The 20946-nt window shown below is 49.1% G+C and overlaps 8 protein-coding genes across 8 annotated transcripts; 6 read left to right on the top strand and 2 right to left on the bottom strand.

Annotated features, from left to right (window-relative positions):
• The first annotated feature begins 171 nt into the window (after positions 1-171).
• Positions 172-3004, top strand: BC939DRAFT_463395 (uncharacterized protein). The gene has a single exon (XM_051557223.1). It carries the CDS (start codon positions 220-222, stop codon positions 2620-2622), a length of 2403 nt encoding a protein of 800 aa, XP_051408371.1. The 5' UTR covers positions 172-219; the 3' UTR covers positions 2623-3004.
• On the bottom strand, positions 2731-6272 carry BC939DRAFT_480458 (uncharacterized protein; the record flags this gene model as incomplete). The annotated part of the gene is made up of 5 exons (XM_051558945.1): positions 2731-3321; positions 3451-5367; positions 5480-5698; positions 5727-5951; positions 6207-6272. 5 exons carry the CDS (start codon positions 6270-6272, stop codon positions 2731-2733), a joined length of 3018 nt encoding a protein of 1005 aa, XP_051408370.1.
• Positions 6273-7849: 1577 nt separating this feature from the next.
• On the top strand, positions 7850-9416 carry BC939DRAFT_427918 (velvet factor-domain-containing protein). The gene is made up of 4 exons (XM_051553195.1): positions 7850-7996; positions 8103-8969; positions 9070-9176; positions 9279-9416. The coding sequence occupies exons 1-4, from the start codon at positions 7947-7949 to the stop codon at positions 9368-9370; spliced, it is 1116 nt and encodes a 371-aa protein (XP_051408369.1). The 5' UTR covers positions 7850-7946; the 3' UTR covers positions 9371-9416.
• Positions 9417-9509: 93 nt separating this feature from the next.
• Positions 9510-10181, bottom strand: BC939DRAFT_480456 (Fcf1-domain-containing protein; the record flags this gene model as incomplete). The annotated part of the gene is made up of 1 exon (XM_051558944.1): positions 9510-10181. The coding sequence occupies one exon, from the start codon at positions 10179-10181 to the stop codon at positions 9510-9512; it is 672 nt and encodes a 223-aa protein (XP_051408368.1).
• A 2028-nt stretch (positions 10182-12209) lies between these two features.
• BC939DRAFT_480455 (uncharacterized protein) lies at positions 12210-13324 on the top strand (the record flags this gene model as incomplete). Its single annotated transcript, XM_051558943.1, has 5 exons — positions 12210-12329; positions 12476-12612; positions 12805-12946; positions 13053-13150; positions 13261-13324. The coding sequence occupies 5 exons, from the start codon at positions 12210-12212 to the stop codon at positions 13322-13324; spliced, it is 561 nt and encodes a 186-aa protein (XP_051408367.1).
• Positions 13325-15260: 1936 nt separating this feature from the next.
• Positions 15261-17613, top strand: BC939DRAFT_463385 (intracellular protein transport-related protein). Its single transcript, XM_051557222.1, has 7 exons — positions 15261-15553; positions 15693-15955; positions 16064-16412; positions 16535-16657; positions 16760-16993; positions 17108-17339; positions 17466-17613. Exons 1-7 carry the CDS (start codon positions 15480-15482, stop codon positions 17469-17471), a joined length of 1281 nt encoding a protein of 426 aa, XP_051408366.1. The 5' UTR covers positions 15261-15479; the 3' UTR covers positions 17472-17613.
• A 460-nt stretch (positions 17614-18073) lies between these two features.
• On the top strand, positions 18074-19086 carry BC939DRAFT_463381 (uncharacterized protein). Its single transcript, XM_051557221.1, has 2 exons — positions 18074-18368; positions 18511-19086. The coding sequence occupies exons 1-2, from the start codon at positions 18186-18188 to the stop codon at positions 18736-18738; spliced, it is 411 nt and encodes a 136-aa protein (XP_051408365.1). The 5' UTR covers positions 18074-18185; the 3' UTR covers positions 18739-19086.
• A 769-nt stretch (positions 19087-19855) lies between these two features.
• Positions 19856-20934, top strand: BC939DRAFT_463379 (uncharacterized protein). The gene has a single exon (XM_051557220.1). It carries the CDS (start codon positions 19908-19910, stop codon positions 20520-20522), a length of 615 nt encoding a protein of 204 aa, XP_051408364.1. The 5' UTR covers positions 19856-19907; the 3' UTR covers positions 20523-20934.
• Positions 20935-20946: the final 12 nt, after the last annotated feature.

Below are 20946 nucleotides of genomic sequence, written 5' to 3'. Positions count from 1 at the left end.
TTGGTCAACAGTCCGCGACTAACCATTGTGAATGTAAGAGAGGGTTTTCATTCAACCCGGGCAGCCAATTTCCTTATCCACAAAGAGTGAATAGGAAATAAATGTTGGAGAATGACGATACATTTTTGTATTTCCATTCTATGCAAGCATTATTTCCATACTGCTCACATTCCTTCCTTAATTGCACGATACTCCACTGCCCTGGCCCTGCCTTGTGTTATGATCTACCCTCTGTCCTACTTTCTACTGCCAAACCCATCGACTCCCTCTCGCCACCTTTTCTACGACGACCGAACGACATCCATGCCAAGGCCGCTTCCCGGGGGAGGAAGGCGGCTACTGCTACAGGGGCGACAACGACGCCAGGTTTCAGCCAGGCCACTGACATCTCTCCACGATCAGCAATGGAATCAGGTCATTCAGTTCTCGGCGCGGCACCTCTTCTGTCCTGCCCATGCAACGACCACGAAAGCAACCTCTGCAATAGTGATCAAGGCGCGAATGCCAGGAACGATAGTATCAGATATACCTCATATCGTCCGAGAGCACAGGAGCGGTATTGCGGTCCACTCATTCCTTGCCAGAAGCCTGTCAACAGCGGCAGCTCTCGCCTCCGATCCGCCAACAGCTTCTTCACCCTACTCTCGAGAGCGCGAGCGCCATCAACAGCAGCGGCGAGAAGCAAATAACCGACAAGGAGAGCATATGGTTTATGGAGGTTCAATATCCGAGAAATCCATGGCGGGATCGGACGTGGATCAAACTGATCGATCTCCCACAGAACCAGGCATAGAATCATCATCATCACCATCATCTTCTTCTTCACAATCGCCACCGCCAACCCCAACGAACAGATCGAAGCCTCAACACAGCAAGAGCATCGATTCATGGAGGTTCCCGACCATTACCCTAACAAATCGAAACCATCGCCACAATTACGACCGACCCACAGATCCGGTCCAGTCCTGGACATCGGCCGCAAGAACCCTCTCACGATTTTACAAGGCACTGCACCAGATCAAATTCAAACCAGCACAACATTCGCCATCATCAGCATTGCAATCAGCATTATCGCATTACAACTCCCTGAGTCGCCTCCAATCTACGCACGACACGGTCCTGATTTCGAGGAGAGACACAAGGACGCTTTTTTTACTACAGGGGCGGGAGCCCAAGACGGGCGCGAATCTGGAGCAGTTGCTGAGGATTGCAGTAGACCTGATCTGGTTGAACGAGAAGGAGAGGCAAAGGAAACGGGGTGCGAGCACAGGATCGGGATTAAAACCAGTTCCAGATGCAGCCGCCAGCAGCACAAGTAACAGAAGTGATAGCGATATCCATTATACACCGGAAGCCAAGGCGACGGCGACCCCGCTCCCACGTGTTCACAGCTGTGCAGATGACTATCACGGCCTCAGGGTGTCTGAGTACACCATCCTCATGAACTGGATCAGCTATGGAACAGAGGCTTTAGAACCCACATCCTACAACTGCAGCAGACTATCCTTATCATCATCGTCATCTCTATCTCCATCAACTTTCTTGCCCCTCAAGCACCAAGGATCGCCTATCGATAAGGCCTGGGCGACCTGGCAAGACTTCTTGCTCACAGGAATGAAGCCTGATGTGGTCTTGTATACAGCCATGTTGAACACGCTGCTCCGGACCAAGGAGTTCGATCGCGCGGGCCAGCTCTGGAGCCATATGCACCACCAGGACGGCCACGAACATCGCCACCTTCATCATCAAGGCGAGCCGTCCGATCTGTCTAGCGATAGCAAGGTCGATACTATAGAGGACCCGGGTCTTGTATCCAAACCCTTGGACCTCGAAACCATTTCCGTCTCTCCTTCCAGCAGCAGAAATGTCAACACGCCATCTTTAAGAACCGAGCTTCAGAATCCTGGTTCATCGCACCTTCCGGACATGGACCCCCGATCCCGTCATCAACATTATTTGCGATCATCATCGAAGGGGTCCTGGAGCCGAGCGAGCGTAACACCGAATGTCCAGACATTCTCGGTGCTCATGCAGACCCATGTCCTTAACCGCGATTTGCAGGGAGTTTCGCAGACCTACAAGGCATTGCTTCAGCAACAACAGGCCTTTTCGCAATCTGGATCACACAGCCGCCATCAACAGTACCAGCGACGTGCGAACGCTACTGTGATGAATCAAGTCTTGAGAGTCCTTGTCGATATGGGGGAATCCAAGGCTGCAAAGGAAGTTTATGCAGAAATGAGGACGGATGGCCCAGAAAGCAGTGGTGGTAGCAGCGAGGGTTACACCCTACCCGCGAGAGAAATGTTAGCACAAGAAGGAACGCCTGAGCCGGGAATGTCTTCACCATCGCCATTTAATCACGCCGCTGCCCTTTCCTCTTCACCAGTATTTACAAAACCGCTCCATCACCAGCTGTTTCTGAGACGGTCGGATTGGAGACGCAAAGTTCGCAAGATCGCGTCAACGCCTTCTGTAAATCATGGTGATGCCACGGCCGCTGGAGCTCTGACGATGCGACCAGACAAGACCACACACAGACTGATGCTGGAGCTGGCCAGACGCGAGGCGGATCATGAGCTGGAGGAGCTCGTTATCAAAGACACTTCAACCAAAAAATAGAAACAGTCTTTAAAGCTTAACGATATGTTTGCCGCGATCGCGCTTTCTGCTCAAAAACTGCTTCAAATGTAAAAAAAGTACTTGTGCTTGCTATAGTGAATACCGCAATCATTGATCCATCTCTTCGCTTTTCAAAATTGTGGTTTCGTTGGATGGAGAGCTTCGTGACCCAGGGTGCTGCTGCTGTTGTTCCTCTGGACTTGGCATGGATGATTCAGGCTGGTCCTTATTCCTTGCATGACTAGCCTCGTCATCACCAGATTGTCCGTCCGTCGTCTCCACAGGTGCATCTCCTTGACCAGAATCCCCTTGATCAGCATCACCTTGACCAGCACCGCCTTGGCCAGCATCGCCTTGGCCAGCATCGCCTTGACCAGCATCGCCTTGACCAGCATCGCCTTGATCAGCATCGCCTTGACCAGCATCGCCTTGACCAGCATCGCCTTGATCAACATCGGCTTGATGGTCTTGGAACAAAAGCAAATTGTCCTCCATGCCTCCCTTACTGCTACCGTTACTGCTATTTCCTCCAGAAACCGGTGGCGATTGCTGAGGACTCTTTGTCTTGGCATGATTTCGCTCTAATTCCTCTTCCTCAACTTGTACAGACCAATCTGTTCCAACATCGGGCATCGTCGTACTATCCTCCTTCTTCTCAGGTCCTTCCTGCTCACCCTCCCTCTCAGTCTCAGGCACATCCTGGATCTGTCGATGCTCCTGCTGCTGCTGCTGCTGCTGCTGCTGATGGTCATGCTCATACTGCTGCTCCTCCGTGTGTCGTGTCCTGCCGGGACTGCTCTGCCTGCTTCCTCCAATACTTCCACTTACGCTTCCGCTACGACCGGTGCGATCTCCCTTAGAGGCTTTACTTTTTACCGAGGGCGTGAACGCCTTGGCAGCCTGCAGAAAGCTCTTGAAGTCGCTCGTCGTCGCCAATCCGCCACCTCCAGAACCTGCAAGAACTGGTCTGTTGCCGGCGGGTAGTTGTGGAGACGTCGGCGTAGTTGTGGATGCCCTTGAAGCCGAGCGCTCATGGACCCCACCGTGTCTCAATGCACTCTGTGAGGCGGTCGCCCATGCAGCCATCGCAACATCATGATCAGGGTTGTTGCTGCCGTATGTGCGCCTTCCAGCCAGGTTGACCGAGGTCGGTCCGTTTCGCTGATTCTGCAGAGGTGGTTCCGACGGGCGTTGAGGTGCCGTACCGCCCCGGGATGGTTGACTGCCTCGGTTAGAATCGTTGTCTGAAGCTCCGTACTGGCCACCGCTGGAACCTCTACTGCGATCTCGGACATTATAAGACTGATTGCCTCCATTATCGCTTCCATCATTGCCGTACGATCGCGATCCATATCCCGTGCCTGAGCCTGAGCCCTGGCTATTGTAGTCATTTTGGTAGCCGGCCTGTCGATTCAGACTGTTATTGAAGCGTTCCTCTGAAGTCATCGGTCGCCTTTCCTGCGATGATGCACCAAGGCTGGACGGTGATCTTGGCTCATTGTTATCTTGAGCAGACGGGTTCCTGGTCTGGTTGCGGCCGCGGTTGTCCTGGTCTCGAGACCAAGTGGAGTGGGTATCGCTGGGTCTGCGTTCCTCGAAGGCTGCATGGGAAGAGCTATCGCCACCAGTAGAACTTGCTCCCGCGCGGTTCGCGAATCCGATATTACCCATATTACCCATATTACTTCCGCCACCCATCCAAAGGTCGTCCGGCTTTGCTGCATAACGGTCCTCGTTCGTGTTTTCATCATGCCGTGATGGAGCCTGCTGTGCTGATGACCCCTGTTGTGATGACGGCGGTTTACCCCAGTCTCCCTTGACTGGTCCAGATTTGCGCTGTGCAAATAGATCGCGCTCCTGGTCTGGGTCCCATTTTTGGACCACTGTCATCTTTGTCGGCTTGACGTCTGCAGGGAACTCAGTCACGAGTCCAGAGCTCCAATCGACTAACGCACCCGCTCCCTTGACTTGCGTCGTATCATTCCATCCAGCGCCACCAAATCCTCCTTCTCCGCCAGCTCCTGTTGCCGTTGGAGTAGTGCGCGTTCCCCATGGATCAGCTGCGGGTGGGTCCTTCTGTTCTGGTTGACGTTTTGCTCCAAACCCACCGTTGGTTGCAGGTGAAGCAGGGGTTACGCCCGTCTCCCATGGATCGACTGTAGCGGGCGCCTTTTGCTCTGACTGGCGTTTCGGTTCGTTATTGGAGCTCAGTGCCCTGGGTCCCGTCGTGGACGGAGTCGAGTCAAACCACTGGGTTGTTGAGACATTGTCCGCTGAGGCCAACGTTGGCTCGATGGGCCTTGTTGACCTCGAGTGATCCGCATTATCCCATCTAGAACCAGTTCCAGTTCCAGTTCCAGTTGTCTGATGACGGTCGTCTTGATGGTAATCAGATTGATGTCTCAAAGCTGGTGGCCTTCCAGTAGATGCTACGTGCGATGGAGCCGATGTAGCTGAGGACCATGGAGATCGAACAGCTTTTAATAATGACGTCGCGACCTCTGTAGGTGGCGGTACCGATGGTCTGAGCTCTGGCGCTGAGGCACTCGGGCCATTCCTCGCTGCAGATTGGTGTTGGTGATGGCGTTGCTGATACTGATGTGGCGGTGGGCGTTTTTCGGCTGTAATGATTCGTATGCCGTTGTAGAATGATTCCTGGTTCAGGACATCGTCTTCAGTGGTCTGGGTGGCCATCTCACAGTAGGTCTTAGTGACTATCGCTGTATGCTTCGTGCCTGAATACCGCTACACATCAGTTATCATAACGATGGAGAGTAGAGCAGCAGCAGATTATGTCAATAAAGCGGCGACTCACAGTCAAGGTGCCACTGAAAAGAACGGGTGCAGGGACACTTACGTCGGCAAGGCCTTCAGTCCGCTCGAGTTTGTCATAGGTCTCGTGGAAAAAGTTGGCGGAGGACTCAATCCCGACCGCAAAAGGGTCGCTGCTCTTTGCAGACTGGTACGCCTTCAAAGAGTCTGTTGGGTAGTAGGACGAGTTGGGTGACCCGGGTGGGCCGCGATGGGGCTGCCTTGACCCGTAGCGGTCATTGCCTCCATGTTCGAATCGCTGCGACTGGCCATGAATGTTGGCATTGTTGTACGAGCTGTTGTTGTCGTGTTGGCGAGAGTAATTGTTGTTGTCGTGTTGGCGAGAGTAATTGTTGTTGCTGTTGCTGTTGCTGTTGCTGTTGCTGTTGCTGTTGCTGTTGCTGTTGCTGTTGCTGTTGCTGTTGCTGTTGCTGTTGTAGTTGCTGTTGTAGTTGCTGTTGTTGCTGTTGTAGTTGCTGTTGTTGCTGTTGTAGTTGCTGTTGTTGTTGTTGTTGTTGCTGTTGTTGTTATTGTTGTTGTTGTTGCTGCTGTAGTTGCCACTATAGTTGCCGCTGTAGTTGGAAGGCCGAGAATAGCGATGGCCTCCAGGGCCATCGTGGGAGGAGTAGCCTCTGTCCATTGCGATTTGGCTGTTGGGTGGAAGAGAGTCGATCTCGACGCGTACGCCCCTTTTATGCCGCACGCGTCAAAAAGAAAGCGGTCTCACGTTGACACATCGACATGTGCATGTGCAGTACCGGACAAGAACGTACGTCCACAACAACATTTTGGGGCATGGTCTTATGTGCAGCGACATTGCTGACAGAGACTACAACCATGCTGTTGATGGCTAAACCTTTTGCTGTGCGCTGAAAATACGTACAGGAACATCTTACATCTGTAGTCTCGGCTCAGTTCATCCACCAAAAAGTGTCCGAGGGAACATCTGCAGTGGAGCTTACTTGGCATAAGACAGATATGCTGTGCGGTGCAGTGGGATGCAAACTGCCTTCCTTTCTAAAGCCCCTGACAAGAATGATATAGCGAGCCAATATAAAGTGTAATGTATGGGTGCATAGCTCCCTGGCGAACTAGACTGGACCAGTTGAATCACTTTCTGAGCTAATAATGTCCTTGCTGCTGCATAAGAACACCGGCATGCATGAACACATAGGCCTCCTTTTCCTGAAGCGCTCCAACCGAACCATCCATGCTATGGAGGGACGGATGGAACCCAAGGCCAGCACTGATGATATGGGTCGCCATCTGATGCCCGACCCCAGGACTGTCGCCGTCATTTGCCAGTCAGTCAGTCAGTCAGTCAGTCAGCCAGTCTTTACCCGGTCAAATAAAATAAAATCGCTCTTCTGCAGGATGATGCGTATGGATAGCAAGGTGGATTCTGATTGGTTCAGAGGGGACGAGTGCGTCTTCAATTAGACGGCAAAACTGATTATTTGGTCTCGAAAAAGAAAAAAAAGTCCATCCCTCTTCCTTTCCCCATTCTACACCTCACACACACAATCAACATCATCCCCAGAAACTAGAAAAAGAAACAAAACCCCTTCTTCGTTCATTCATTCATTGATTTCATTCGTCCCTCTTTACATCTTTTGGCTTCAGCATCCTTCGCTCCAATCCCTATCTTTCGTCGTTGTTGTCATTCCTGCTGTTATTTATGCCTTCCGCCTTTAATTGCTCGTAGCTTTTACCCGAAAACACAGAAACCATCAGGGCCATTGTGGTTCCCCAGTCTATTGTTTAGTTTTCTTCTCTCCTCTTCATTCACCTCTTTTTTTCTATAGCTCGGCGATTGCTCTTTTCTCTCATATCGCAGCTGAATTTGCAACTGGCCCTGCAAGATGGCTTCGATCCACGACCTCTGCAACCCAGAGCCAGAGAATGAACACCCCACCAAAAGCAATGTGAAAGATTATCCACCTTCCGCCGGTCCTGCTGTCCTTTCCCGTGCTCCCTCTCACCATCCGCATTACCAGTCCTCTCAGCAACAGCACTACTCGATGCCCTATGAGAGTCGTCCGCATTCACACCACCCGCACGATCGACACCCTCAGCAATACCAGCCATATCCACCAGCTCCACACCATCCTCACCATTCTCATCATTCGTCTTACCCTGCCCATCCTCCTCCTCCTCTGCACCATCAGCAGCATCCTCCTTATCCGACGCACCGCGACCAGTCGGTCTACGATACCAGATATCCATATGACCCGCACTATCCGCCCTTGAACGGTGCTCGTCCACGCACACCTCCACCGCCCCATGCGTACGATCATTACCCTCCTAGCCACTCGCAGCATCCACCTTCGAACGCTTATCATGAGCCTTATCCGAAGGAACACTTGAGGGAGCGCCCTAGAGTACAACTTTCCGGCGGCGCCGGGGCTCCAGCTCCAGCTCCAGCTCCAGCTCCAGCTCCTATTGCCAATACTCCTAGTTCTGTGTCAATAGAGCCAATTGGCAAAGTCCCTCCGTCAGAGCACCGTCCGCTCATGACCGAGCACAACCCACAGGACACAACCGCCCGACACATAGATGAACGGTATGAGTGTAGCCAGACTCAGATGCACACATTCAAGCCCATGTTTTCCAACGCTTAATAGCCTGCGCTATTGGAACTAACCGATTCCTTGTGATGATCCACATAGACCGGCAAGGATTAAGATCGTACAGCAACCGCTGCACGCGCGGATGTGCGGATTTGGGGAAAAGGATCGTCGACCGATTGATCCACCACCCATTGTTCAGCTTCTTTTGGATGAGGATCACGAACAACATCCCTCCAAGCGAGTTCAGCGCTCTGCTATCGCGGCAGCAGCAGCCAAAAAGAATGCAGCTGGTGCCACCACATCCTCAAAGCAGAAACGCAAAGGCCCGAGTGACGATGGCGAAGATAGCCATGACGATAATGAAGACGAGGATGAAGCTTATCAGCTCGAAGACGATGACGAGGATGAGAATGGGATTAAATCTTCGTCGACTAATGCGACTGCGGCGACAGCGACGGCAGGAACGCGATCAGGTGTGCGTGCGACCCGGGGAGGAGCTGGATCTCTGAAACAGGAACATGACACGACTTTGACGGCCTCTTCTCCGTCCTTAGGAAAACGTGGTCGTCCAGCCGGTCGACAGGGTAGCAACAAGCACAAGCGATCTAATTCCGCCGACCATGATGACGAGGATGACGAGAACGCTCTTAGTGACCATTCCAATCCTGGAAGCGATGCCGAAGATGAGGATGGGTATGGAGGACAACTGCAAGAGCAGGATCCACTCTTTGTGTTGCATGTCTCGTTGTGGTCCGCCGATGGCAAGGAAGTCCGGAATATGATCGCAACTCCGGGACAGTCTGAGCCACCGAAATTGACGAGGATCTTAATGGGATCTTTAGTGGTGTCGCCGATCTTGTTGAATAGTCCTGAAGGTGTGCCGGGTTGGTACTTTAGTTTCCCGGATCTGAGTATCCGAACTGAGGGCGTTTACACTCTCAAGTTTTCGCTGATGCGATTTGGAAGGTAAAACATTCTCTCCCGAACCGGCTTCTTTAGCAGTTCTGGTTTCTTTCGACTTTAGCGTTGATTAACATCCGGCTCTTTTCTGCTTTCTTCCGCGCAGCTTCGATTTCATGAATAATGATGATGGCCATGCATCAGGACTGGTGGCAGAGGAGACCAGTGATCCCTTTACGGTCTTTTCAGCGAAAAAATTCCCTGGCATGACCGGTACGTGAATCTTTAGCAGAACATCTTCTCGGAAACGAGTTTCTTTTTATGTTTTTAATGCTTACTCTTTTTTTTTTTTTTTTTTTCTCTTTGTTGATTTAGAATCGACCGAGCTATCAAAGGCATTCGCGAAACAGGGCCTCAAAATCCCGATCCGTAACGACCTGCGCGCCCGCAAAGCCGACAGGGACTAAGCTGCTGACATAGAAGACAAACACAAATAAAGGAAGCGAAGTAGCTTTTTGATACAGATGATATGTTGGAGAGGTTTTATATTTATATTTTTTTATAATTATGATGGTAAGAATGCGAGATGCGAATGAAAATGGAGTTTTAAGAGGATTCGGATCCTGTCGATGCTGGTGCACCCTCCGCCCTCTCAGATCTAGGCTTTCTTCTCTTCCTCTTCTTCTTCTCCGATGGACCCTCACCTCCTTCACTCGCCTCCGTCTGTGCCTTTTCCTTCGGTGCAGGCTGTACCGGTGCCGGTGTCGGTGCCTTCTTTTTCTTCTTCACCGACAACGGGTTCGGTTCCTTCGGCCCCATCCGCTTCTTCAATAGCTTCGCTTTTTTGACCTCCAACTTTTGCTTCTTATTCTCCTGCTTCGCCTCAAGTCTCTGCACCAACTTTGGATCCACGGACACCTTGCCCATCGCCGTTACCTTTACAGCTTTCAAGGTCTGCAACTCCTTGCTACTCGCATGCGTTTTATCGGACTCAATTTTCTTGGCGCCCTTCAAACTGGCCTCTGAGGGCGGTTCGAGGATCAGATTTGCACGTTTAATGTACAAAAGAGGCACACCGGGGACAGTTGCGAATTTGAGACGGAGTTTTTTGGATTGGGTCGCGACGACGTAATTGTGAGGGTTGGTACTGGCAATGATTTGAGAAAGACATTCGGATTCGGGAACGGCGGTTTGGTGTTTGCAGCGACGTTTTTCATAGCGCTTAGAGGAAATGAAGGCGCCGGAGCCATCTTCGCCGCGGGCTTTTAGTGCTGCCATCGTGCATGGTGTCACCACTATTGGAAGGCGGGAGGGAGGCAATTGAGGGGGAGGAAGAATGGAAAAAGCAAAGACCGTGTTAGTTCCCAAGTTGCGGACCAAATTATTATTTGACGAGACATATCTTGGAAAGAAACGACGAAATAGTTGATATTGGGCGTACTTTGCTTGGAAGCATCGCAGAGGACGTTAGGGATCATGGTCCTGAGATCCATCCTTTGATCCAATGCTGCCTGGATGAAATCTCCGTCGGCTAGATACACAAATAGGACCGAAAAACAGCATTGTTAGTTTTGTAGCACATCTCCCCGTCTTTTCGTGTAGAACCTGCAGATAGTCATTGAGTGAATTGACGCCTATCTTCCAGGCTATGGCAGTATCGACAAGTTGAACAAAAACATACCAAGGACTTGATATGGTTTGCGAAAATGATAGGACTGGCAGTACATATTCATGTACCGCTTATAATCTTTATGGCGCTTCAGTCTCATTTCGAAAGTGTATCAAATGTCTGGAGAAAGTGAAGTTGAAGGAAGCTTAGTGAAGCAGCGAGGGTGTGAACGAGAGTGTGATGATGCAGACTTGACGATGGTCTCCCATGTCTTTTTTTTTTTTGTGCTGTGTTTACATTTCCCTCGTGGCAGTCACCAGCAAGCTTCGTCTCATTGGAGCACAGAAAATTAAAAACGCGTTGCGCGACGCGTCAAACCCCTTTGGATAGTCCAGTCCATCTGGCCCAAAAGGCGCTCAAGAGGCACGCTACATTCCAGAACACTGTGAGCGTATTTCTAGTGAACACAGTACATCTTCAAACGAGCACGCGGCTCTGTCCACCCTCGCCTAGTTTAGTCTCGCCCATAAATATTTTAGTCAGGGCAGGTGGATAGTCTCAAGCACGCCCAACACCGTCGCCATTGACATTTTAGACAACAGCGTCTCTCCCATCTGAATTTTTAAAATGATACATCATAAAAAATGTTCAGTTGGGGATACTCAGCACCCTATTGCACAGCACACGGTTTCGGTGAAACATACTTGATATAGCGGACAAATCTAGCCTTGACCAGAAGGAGCCAGATTGCTTTCAGCATAAACCACGTAAGATGGAGCGTCAACCTCGATTGACGTCTCTGCGACTCGACCATGATCTACAGCTCCACTGCTGAAATTGCTCAAGTGGTGCCTTTGTTCAGATCTATTTTATTCTGTTGGCCGATGATAGGGAGCGGTGAATCTTTCTTTGAATCAAAGAAAAGGGTACTTCATAGGCTTTTTTATTGTGTACCCTTCCGACCTGCTGTATCTGGAAAGGATGACTGTCTTTTTGAGGAGGCGTAGGGTAGACATCAAAGGCGGTTCCTGCTTGTAATCCATTGCAACAATCGTCCAAACCCAACAATGGAAGCCAGACACGCGAATTAAGCCAAACGAAAAGTGATGAATACGGAGAAGATTAAAGGAGGGATTGGTCGCTCGACAATATGCAGCGATGGAAGGGATTGCCTGGCTGGCCTCTTCTCGCTGGATTTTCAGTGATAAGTGCCTATGCTTATGCCTGCAATCTTTCTATACATATCGCTGAGATTATGTGCTTTGTTACCATCACTCACTAACACGGACTTGTTATATATGATCCTCGTACTTATGTTGGAGTTAGGGGGAAAGGACTGACGAGGAATGGGTGTGGCCTCTGATTTGCTTAGGACGCATCTGTCTTCGGTATCCAGGTGGATCGCGGTGTTGGGTGAGTGCGTGCGTCGCGCGACGCGCATCATCAGCTGTGCAGCATAGACATAACTGACCCTTAACGAATATTTTGTACTCAGAGAGGAGAGGGGTCGTTGCTCACGCGGTGCCCACACGTCAAAGCTGGGCGCGAACTTTGTTCATGGGTGCAAGTCTTTTGTCGTTCGTCATTCTCTTCCCCTTTTTCCTAACAGCCAGCAACCAGCAACCTTTACGACGAAAACGACCAACAACAGGAACACATTGCAACACCTGTAACAAGTAACGACAAGACATTCGACCATGGCATCTCAATGGAACATCAGTGAACAACACAAGCGTGTTTGCTTGTTCCCCATGCCAAGGATACCCCGCCTGGGTCCCAAAGCTCGCGACGGCGCTATCTACGTCACTGGAGCACTGGTAACGACAACTGCCTAAGCAGCAGCACCCTGCCAATTTTGCTCGTTGCCAGCACTAATTGTTCCATCCAGATACAATGTTGAGAAATAACGATGAGCGAACGGTGTATTTAACCTCCGCTCCGTTACATCCCTTCGTGCAAATAGTTCGCACTCGGATGGTGGTTCTTTATCGACTCAGTTATCCGCTCTAAGAACTGGAACTACGACGACGGTTACAAGAGCGTGTCCGTCGCATTTGTGGATTGGGTGCCAGGTATCTGCAGCACGCTTGGAATGATTGTGTAAGTGAAGCACATTAAAAGGTTCCTTTTTCAATTGGTCTAGAAGACCTTGGACGTTGGAGGAGGAAATTCATTTCGTATATGACGGAATGCCCTGAATTTTAACGAAAACAAAAACGAAAAGGGTCGCTATTGTGTTTCTAACATAACTGCTTATCCTCTCGACCTATTGAACAATAATACAACACATAGTATCAGCTGCATTGACAAGGCAGCACTCAGAGGCGACAGCTTTTCATTCTCAAGTGGAGGTGGCGCCAGCGTTGCATGGAAGGCGCGTGTATTCCTGTTCATCGGATTCGCGTTCATGGCTGGAGGACTTGCCGGTTCAATCGTACGTGCTCGTCATTACTGTCCCGTTTCGTCCGCGAAGCCAGGTTTTTTTTTTCTTCCAAGATTTGTTCGTCTCACCACTTTTCCTTGGGGTTTCAATCATTTAGTCGGTGCTCTGCATCAAGTACATCCTTCACAATTATGGAGCCATTTTCAACTTCTGGGGCATCTGTAATGTTATCCAGAATGCCTCTATCATGACCAGGTAAGACCTTCTATCATCACTTCGCCGAATGTTTCTTTTTACAGGTGCTCCATATCAAGCTCATGTTCACAACTGTGTTTTTTATTCACGATTCATCATCTGCTTTGTAGTGCCGCCATCCTGTGGGTCGCCCAGAGCACAGAGTCCGAATACCAATACAACTTGGCCATCTAATTGACGGTCCATTGGAGCAACATCGCCGTATATATCGAAGCAGGAAGGGAGCAGAAGCGATCACGCCATGGGATAGTCGGCGTCGAGCAAATAAAATAGTCGATTTGCAACTGTATCGTTCCATGTGGAGGCGCTTATCGCTGTGCTTCGATCTTAAGCAATCGATCTCGGGTACCTATATTCATGGACATTATTGAGACTCCCACAGATACAACTGCACATGTTTTGCCCGACACTGCACCTCTTAACCCAACGACATTGAACTCCATGTTTTCTTTGAGATATAAAGGAGGGCGACGCAACAGGACAGAACCTGCTGCATCAGTTTTCAAAAATAGTTGCATTGTCAAATCCAGTTGTCTCAAAGCAAGCGTCGTGTTTCCAGCTGTCATAGGATAAAGAAGGCACAAAGGAGTTCAATCGAGAAGAAAAAAAAATAGGTTTTTTACAAACCGGAGGAAAACCGAGGTAAATCTCTCGCCCTTTGATCCCAAGTTCTTCTTCTCCCTGTGTACCACTCAAGAAGAATCGACAGAATCCGTTGGAATCCATCTGCGAATATTGGCCCACGTAGTCCAATATTTCCCCCAGCGTTAAAAGAGCGGAAGGGAGAAAAATAAACAAGGTCCTCTGGAGCGGAAAAAAAAAAGATACACTCGGTCCCCCAAGAACGACAAACGATCATATTCACCGCCGAGAAAAACATAAAATGTGTCCGATGGACAAGGGAGAACAAGGATTTAACAAAAATACTGGTATACAATCTCTTTATAGTCCCCCCCCCTCCCCCCAATATAACCATCTTTCGCTCACGCTCTAATCCAGCTTTAAAAATGTCAAGATTGGCCACCCGTGCCGTTGCTCTGAATCATGAGAAGTTGCTAGGCCACATTGAACAATATAACAACAGAGGCGAATAAAACGAAAAAGGTGGAGCGCGATGCCCACTACCCATCCAAAGTGTCTTCACCAGGTCAGAATAAAGGGGATGTGATATGGAGTGTCAGAAGTAGAACAATGAGTGTTAATCAAAGAGGTAAAATAAAATAAAATAAAATAAAATAAAATAAAATAAAATAAAATAAAATAAAATAAAACAGAATTGTAGAGCCCCTCCCAGTCCCTGCTCCTGCAATGAGACCAGGCACGATGGATCAAGGAACCACTTTTGCTCAGAATGGCGTCGACAAAAGCGAGCAGAACCGAGCGGTCCAGCAAGATCCATTGTGTCAGATCGATCGATAGTCCCCCAAAAAGAACTGTCTACGCCTGAAGTGACCCTCCAATGACCCGGTGAATATATCTCCCCAGGCCTCTGCCACCTTGCAGAGACTGGGGCATGGTTGTTCAGGGAACCACGTTAGCCCCAAATGGCCCGGCTGAAGCGGGCGGATCAAGGCGGTCCAGCAAGCGCAAACCATGTCGGACAGATAGCAGAAGGATTTAGGGTTTACTGTAAAGATGATGGTCAGAGCAAATGGACGACAGGGAACAACAATCTCGGTTAAAGAAGAACAGGATAGAGGTGAGGTACTCTGGAAGGAAGGGAAAGAGAAAGAAAGAACAGCATGAAAAGGGGATACGCGACGAATGAATATGACCGTGTGAGAAAATAGAAGAGGTCAAGAAGAGCGTGGAAGAACAGGGAAGCATAATGAACCAATCTCTCTCGTCGTCCGTCTCTTGTGTTTCTTGGAGTGCAAGTCCTATACAACTGGAACGTCGACTTGCTCGATTACCTGGAATGACAATATGTAGCTCCCCTGTCTTTGAAAAGACAAATGGAAGGGATGGACATGTGTGAAGAACAGACCATGGCCCTGAACGCGCGTTTTTGTTTTTAGTTCCAACAGTCGTCAAATCTACACGTGAGTGGACTGCCATTTCCCATCTTGGACCAGAAGTAGGAGTTGGGTTCAGCTCTTCATCTCGTCCAACACCTTCTCCATCTCCTCGCCCTTGCCAACCAGGAACCCTGCCCAGACTGCGTTTATCAACAATACTCTCCCCTCAACTTTCATCGTTTCCTGTGAAGAACAACCCCCAGGATAGCTTCGGGTATAGAAGCAGGACCAGAATCAGAGCATTTGGACTCGAGTAGGAGGGATACGAGGGCTCTTCTCCAGGAACAGGATACATATCCCGCACTTACAATATGATCAGCGCACTCTTTATCTACAACCAAAAAGGCGAAGTCCTGATATCCCGGCTCTACCGCCAGGATCTCAAGTAAGTCCACTTACGCTCAGTTGCGTCCGGTTTTATTTTTCATTGCACCCATATCGACATCCTTACGTTCATTCTGCTGGTCCCCCCTCTATCGCTTGTCGATTTGCTCACGAATGCTTGGCTACTATTATCAATACAGACGTTCAATCGCAGATATCTTCCGCATCCAAGTTATCTCCAACACGGATGTGCGTTCGCCCATCATCACCTTGGGTTCAACATCGTTCTTCCACGTCCGACACGAGAACTTGTACATTGTCGCATTGACCAAATGGAACTCCAATGCTGCCTTGATCTTCGAGTTCTGTTATCGTGTCATCAATATCGGCAAGTCATACTTTGGAAAGTTCGACGAGGAAGCCGTCAAGGCTAACTTTGTCTTGATCTATGAACTGCTCGATGGTAAGAGGCACCCTTCGCATCCACACATTTACGACGAGTCCTGCATGGAAGAATAACAGATCTCTAATGTATACCACCAAAAAATTCGCATGACTTGTCCTTGTGCAGAGGTGCTTGATTTCGGATACCCACAGAACAGTGAGGCGGACACGCTGAAGATGTATATCACCACCGAGAGTGTCAAATCAGAGCGGGCGATCAAGGAAAATTCTGCAAACATCACCATCCAGGCCACGGGTGCCACGTCCTGGAGACGGAGCGACGTCAAGTACAGGAAGAACGAGGCTTTCATTGATGTCATTGAGTCGGTCAATTTGCTGTTGAGTGCACAGGGCAATGTTCTTAGGGCTGATGTGGCGGGACAGATCATGATGAGGGCGTATCTTTCTGGAACGCCAGAGTGCAAATTCGGTTTAAACGATAAGGTCTTGTTGGAGAAGGATCCATCGAACAGAAAGTAAGGCTATGGTGTTTCCCTTCTGGGCTGGTCGTTAGCATTGGGGTCCTTTATTCTGGACTGGCGTGGACAGAGACGTTTGTTCTGACTTGTACTTCCATTCATTTCTTGGGTGATTGTAGGCGAACATCCAATACAGTGGAAATTGATGATTGTCAATTCCACCAGTGTGTCAAATTGGGCAAATTCGACAGCGACCGGACCATCAGCTTTATACCTCCTGACGGCGAGTTTGAGCTTATGAGGTAACAAACGGTCTAGATTGTCTGTATTCACATCGGGCCACAATGAAAAGGGGCTCGTTCTGGAGTTGGGACTTGTTACTGACAGATGGACCAACATTTTAGGTATCGCACGTCGGACAATATCAACCTACCGTTCAAGGTCCATCCAGTAGTGACGGAAGTTGGCAAATCAAAGATTGAGTACCGGATTCTGGTCAAGGCCAACTTTTCGTCGAAGCTGTACGCGAACAATGTAATCCTCAACATCCCCACCCCACTTAACACTGCAGGAGTTACCTGCTCGGCCTCGACAGGCAAGGCGAAATATGTCCCTGCTGAGAACTCGATTGTTTGGAAGTAAGTTTATATCCTTTTTTGGTGCCCACAAACGCATCTGGTTCCTGATGCAAGTGCACGATATGATTATTGTGTATATGTTTTAATCAAGTCTCGGCTTTCTTTTTCTTCTAGGATCCCTCGCTTCCAGGGTCAATCCGAGTTCATGCTCACGGCAGAAGCGGACCTGACGGCGATGACACACAAGAAGGCATGGTCGCGTCCGCCGATTTCGATGGATTTCCAAGTGCTCATGTTCACATCTTCGGGTCTGCTGGTTCGGTTCCTGAAGGTGTTTGAGAAGAGTAACTATAATTCTGTCAAATGGGTGCGATACATGACCAAGGCTGGCAACTATCAGATTCGGGTAAGTCTTTGCTGCATTCTTTTATTTTTGCCTTATTCGACAGAATATGCATGGGAGAACGGAAGAACCACCGTTAACGTTGGTTTGTCTATGTTCTCTTTTTTTTTTTTTTTGCAATTGAAATAGTTTTAAATGTACGAGCCATTCTGGGCAGCACACGTGCCCTTAGTACTGCGTAGTGCAAAGCGCGACGGGTCATGGGCTACTAATGGACAAAGAGAGCAGGCTTATAGATGGGTGCACAATCAAACACCATGTAGTAATAAACAACAGGCATTTAAGATACAGCTCTCCGAAAAAGTGCGCAGGAACTTTGCTTCACCATTTATTGCCTTTATGGGCTGCCTACGTGCCTGCATTCGCGAACACAACAATAGAGCTGCAAAAAGTGCTTGCTTGGACGCGTGGGAGATATTTTTTTAGCTGCGATACATGGCGTAAATAGCACATCCGGCTATTTTGGCGCGAAAGGAGGACTAGCTCTATAGCGAAAGACGATTGTACAGTACATGTACATGTAGTACAGTGTACAGGCTTTAATTTGGAACGCTGGACGAAAGCCGCAGTTTTTACCTTATCATCACCATCAGTCTAGTGTCCAAAGAAAGTGAAGAAAGTGTCGGTAGACAAAAAGGGGTAGTCTATCCCCCGAACTTGCGGTGGGGCCAAGCAAACAACATACGTATATAAAGGAGGAGCAAAATATTTCTCTCCTCTTTTCTTTACACAGTAATAGCGATCCAAACAGTACTCCGGTACAAAACAAGAACTCTATATATCTTTATTCTCAACAAAAACGGACACTTTCAAAATTATCGACAGAAAAAGCGCAAACAGAGGACAAGGATGCCATTGACCATAACAAGATTCGGACCCGAGAACGTGTCGAGCGCAGAGCTGGCCAAGGCCTTCACGGACAGTCGTCCGGCCTCATACAAACTCGAGTACTTTGACGTCTCGGGCGTTGGCGCCGTTCCTCGCGATATCCTTGCTTATGGAGGCGCAGACTGGGAGGATCTCGCCATCACTGTAAGTCGATGCATTATCAATCTGCTAAAGCGCAGTAAGTAACATGAGCGTCAGTTAACCGTGGGACTTTTTTTTTTTTTTTTTTTTTTTTTTTTTTTTTTTTGGTGGTGGTGACGGTGATATTGATGGTGGATTGATTTAGAACTGGCCTGCAGAGATCAAATCCCCATTCGGAGTCTTCCCCGTACTGCACATCCGGACCGCGGATGGCCATGAGCTCAAGCTGTCCGAGAGCGTGATCATCGAGCACTTCCTAGCCCGGAAATTCGGACTCCTAGGTGAGAACGAGTGGGAGGAACAATTGATCAAGATGTTCCATTCCTCGTCGCTCTATCTCCGTGAGCGACTCTTCATGCGCGTTACTTGGTAAAATTGAAGCCCTTGCGTTCTTCTTCTCTCGAACTTGATCTCGATATTCTCGTATAGAAAGGCTAGAGAGGGCTGATGGATTAACCAAACTGGACTTGATGTCTATGGTTTTTCGATGATGGGGAAAAAATAGGAACTTTAAGGACAAGATGGACCAGACATTCGAGACGTTTATGAAACAGACGCTGCCGCTGTGGATTGAGACCCACACAAAGCATTTGAAGGATAACGGATCCAATGGCCATTACGTCGGTAACAAGGTAACACCACCGTTCCAGCAAACGTTCAAAAACAAAAAAATCTTTACCTGACCAACTATGGCAGCAAAAAATGGAAAGACTTTTTTTTTTTTTTTTTTTTTTTCCTGACAGATGTCTTTTCGTTCTATGATCTAGTTATCGCTGGCAGATGTCCAGACGGCAAACGACATTGATCACTTTGCATGCTTGTACAAGGGCGATGAGATTGTGAAGGCGATTAAGGAAAAGAGTCCTGAGATTTGGAAGGTCAAGGAAACGGTCGACAGTGAACCCAGACTTCAGAGCTGGCGTCAGTCGGAGGGATACAAGAAACATATTGCGGCCTCCCAGGCTATCTATGCCAACACCGGTATCTGATGGTCTGTGGGCAAAGTCCCTTCCTCTCCCCTGCTTAAAGCTTGCTGCAGCAAGTTTCTGTCTCTGACTCTCCACTCAGAAGAATAAAAAGATGTCCCTGAATTTTGTCCCTGAGGCGATGTTTACGTGTTTGCATTCATTGTCTGCAGCTGGACGATGCATATAACGGACGATTCCTGTACAAGTTCTCCTCAAGACCTGCATGTCCATGCATCCCTGAGGCATCTCTAAGCTTTCTCTCTCGCTCTCCACCTTTCGTTGATGGTATAGAAACAGCAGGAGCGACGCGAAACGAAAAAAATAAAAAAATAAAATAACGAGTGTACGAGCGTGAAACTCATTGAACACAAAGTGGCTTTTTGCACCAAAGAGCCCTCCTCTTTATTCACGCGTGTCTCCAGCCAATCAGCATCCTTCGAGTCAAGTGCGCTTCCTCCCCACACAAACAAAGCTCTTTTCCCACCACCATCGCGACCTTCCTTGTGTTCCTCCCTCTTTCTTTTTTTTTTTTATCTTTTTCATCATCCCCCAGAACCCTTTTTTTTCATCCCTCATGTTCGCATCCGCCTACCCAAAGCTCCGCTCGTGGCTCGCCTCGGTCGCTTCGCCATCTTCAACCCATGCCTCCGGAATGCTCATCCTCCTCGGCATCCTCGCCGCCGTGACCGAGGCCTCTGTCAAAGAGCCCATCCGCGTACACCATCCCAAAGTCCACCCCGCCTCGTCATCCAGACTCCCCAGTGAAGGCACCGCAGAAGAAGCCGAGGCGAAAGCGTTGAACAGCCAGGAAATGTTATACTACGTTGCCATGGGCATGCTGGTCTCCCAGGGTTTGATCCGTCTCCTGACATTTATCTCGAACCGGCGTGAGGCCGCCGCTACTGGCGCCGCCAAGAAGGACGATGATCTTCGGAGAGGAAAGAACTCGAACGGGGACGATGACTTGGATGATCTGGAGGAGAAGAGGCGGAGGGCGGAACATTTGGCAGCCTTGGGAGATAATGCCTCGTTGTTGGGCTCGGATTCTGAAGATGAGGATTATGAGGAGGAGAGTGAGAGCGAGAGCGAGAGTGAGGATGAAGAGGAGGAGGACGAGAGCGAGAACGAGAGCGAAATTGAGAGTCGTCGTCATGTCCTTATTGCGGGCGATGCCGTGATTGAGGAGTAGAAGGAAGGAAGGAAGGAAGGGAAAGGAAAAACCAAAGAGAATAAAGGACACCGACCATCATCACTGCGCCCGCCGTTTTCGACGCCAAGAGAAATGTCGGGAGGAGTTGTAAGGAGGAGGAGGGGGGGTGGTACCATCAACAGACAACAAATTACGACGATAAACAAAACTCAACACCATTCCTCGTTCATTCGACTTTTGAAGGAGACAGGCAAAGTCGGTCGCCCTGATTTTTTTTTCAGCTGTTCTTCTTCACAAGGAGTTTCCAGCAAAAAAAAACAACAACAACAAAAAGCCTAGGAATGAGGCCTATCATACAAGCCCTGTCTAGCAAACATGATATACATCCAAACACAGACATCCCACACACACCCATAGGCAATAATAAATTCGTCGTCCGTTCAAGTTTTTATTTTACCAAAAG

The sequence above is a fragment of the Gamsiella multidivaricata genome (assembly GCF_025024155.1).
Source record: "Gamsiella multidivaricata strain RSA 2152 chromosome Unknown BC939scaffold_76, whole genome shotgun sequence".
NCBI classification, from domain to species: Eukaryota; Fungi; Mortierellomycota; class Mortierellomycetes; order Mortierellales; family Mortierellaceae; genus Gamsiella; species Gamsiella multidivaricata.
The sequence above is the reverse complement of the archived record's forward strand: the minus strand, read 5'-3'. Positions and strand labels throughout refer to the sequence as shown.

Excerpts from the sequence above, each read along its gene's own strand:
- BC939DRAFT_463379 (XM_051557220.1), top strand. The coding sequence starts at position 19,908 with ATGTTCGCATCCGCCTACCCAAAGCTCCGCTCGTGGCTCGCCTCGGTC.
- BC939DRAFT_427918 (XM_051553195.1), top strand. The coding sequence starts at position 7,947 with ATGACCGAGCACAACCCACAGGACACAACCGCCCGACACATAGATGAA. Across the intron at positions 7,997-8,102 it reads GCCCGACACATAGATGAACG|ACCGGCAAGGATTAAGATCG; the intron begins GTATGAGTGTAG and ends TGATCCACATAG. Across the intron at positions 9,177-9,278 it reads AAAATTCCCTGGCATGACCG|AATCGACCGAGCTATCAAAG; the intron begins GTACGTGAATCT and ends TTGTTGATTTAG.
- BC939DRAFT_463385 (XM_051557222.1), top strand. The coding sequence starts at position 15,480 with ATGATCAGCGCACTCTTTATCTACAACCAAAAAGGCGAAGTCCTGATA. Across the intron at positions 15,956-16,063 it reads GATCTATGAACTGCTCGATG|AGGTGCTTGATTTCGGATAC; the intron begins GTAAGAGGCACC and ends GTCCTTGTGCAG. Across the intron at positions 16,658-16,759 it reads GGCGAGTTTGAGCTTATGAG|GTATCGCACGTCGGACAATA; the intron begins GTAACAAACGGT and ends CCAACATTTTAG.
- BC939DRAFT_463395 (XM_051557223.1), top strand. The coding sequence starts at position 220 with ATGATCTACCCTCTGTCCTACTTTCTACTGCCAAACCCATCGACTCCC.
- BC939DRAFT_463381 (XM_051557221.1), top strand. The coding sequence starts at position 18,186 with ATGCCATTGACCATAACAAGATTCGGACCCGAGAACGTGTCGAGCGCA. Across the intron at positions 18,369-18,510 it reads GGGAGGATCTCGCCATCACT|AACTGGCCTGCAGAGATCAA; the intron begins GTAAGTCGATGC and ends GGATTGATTTAG.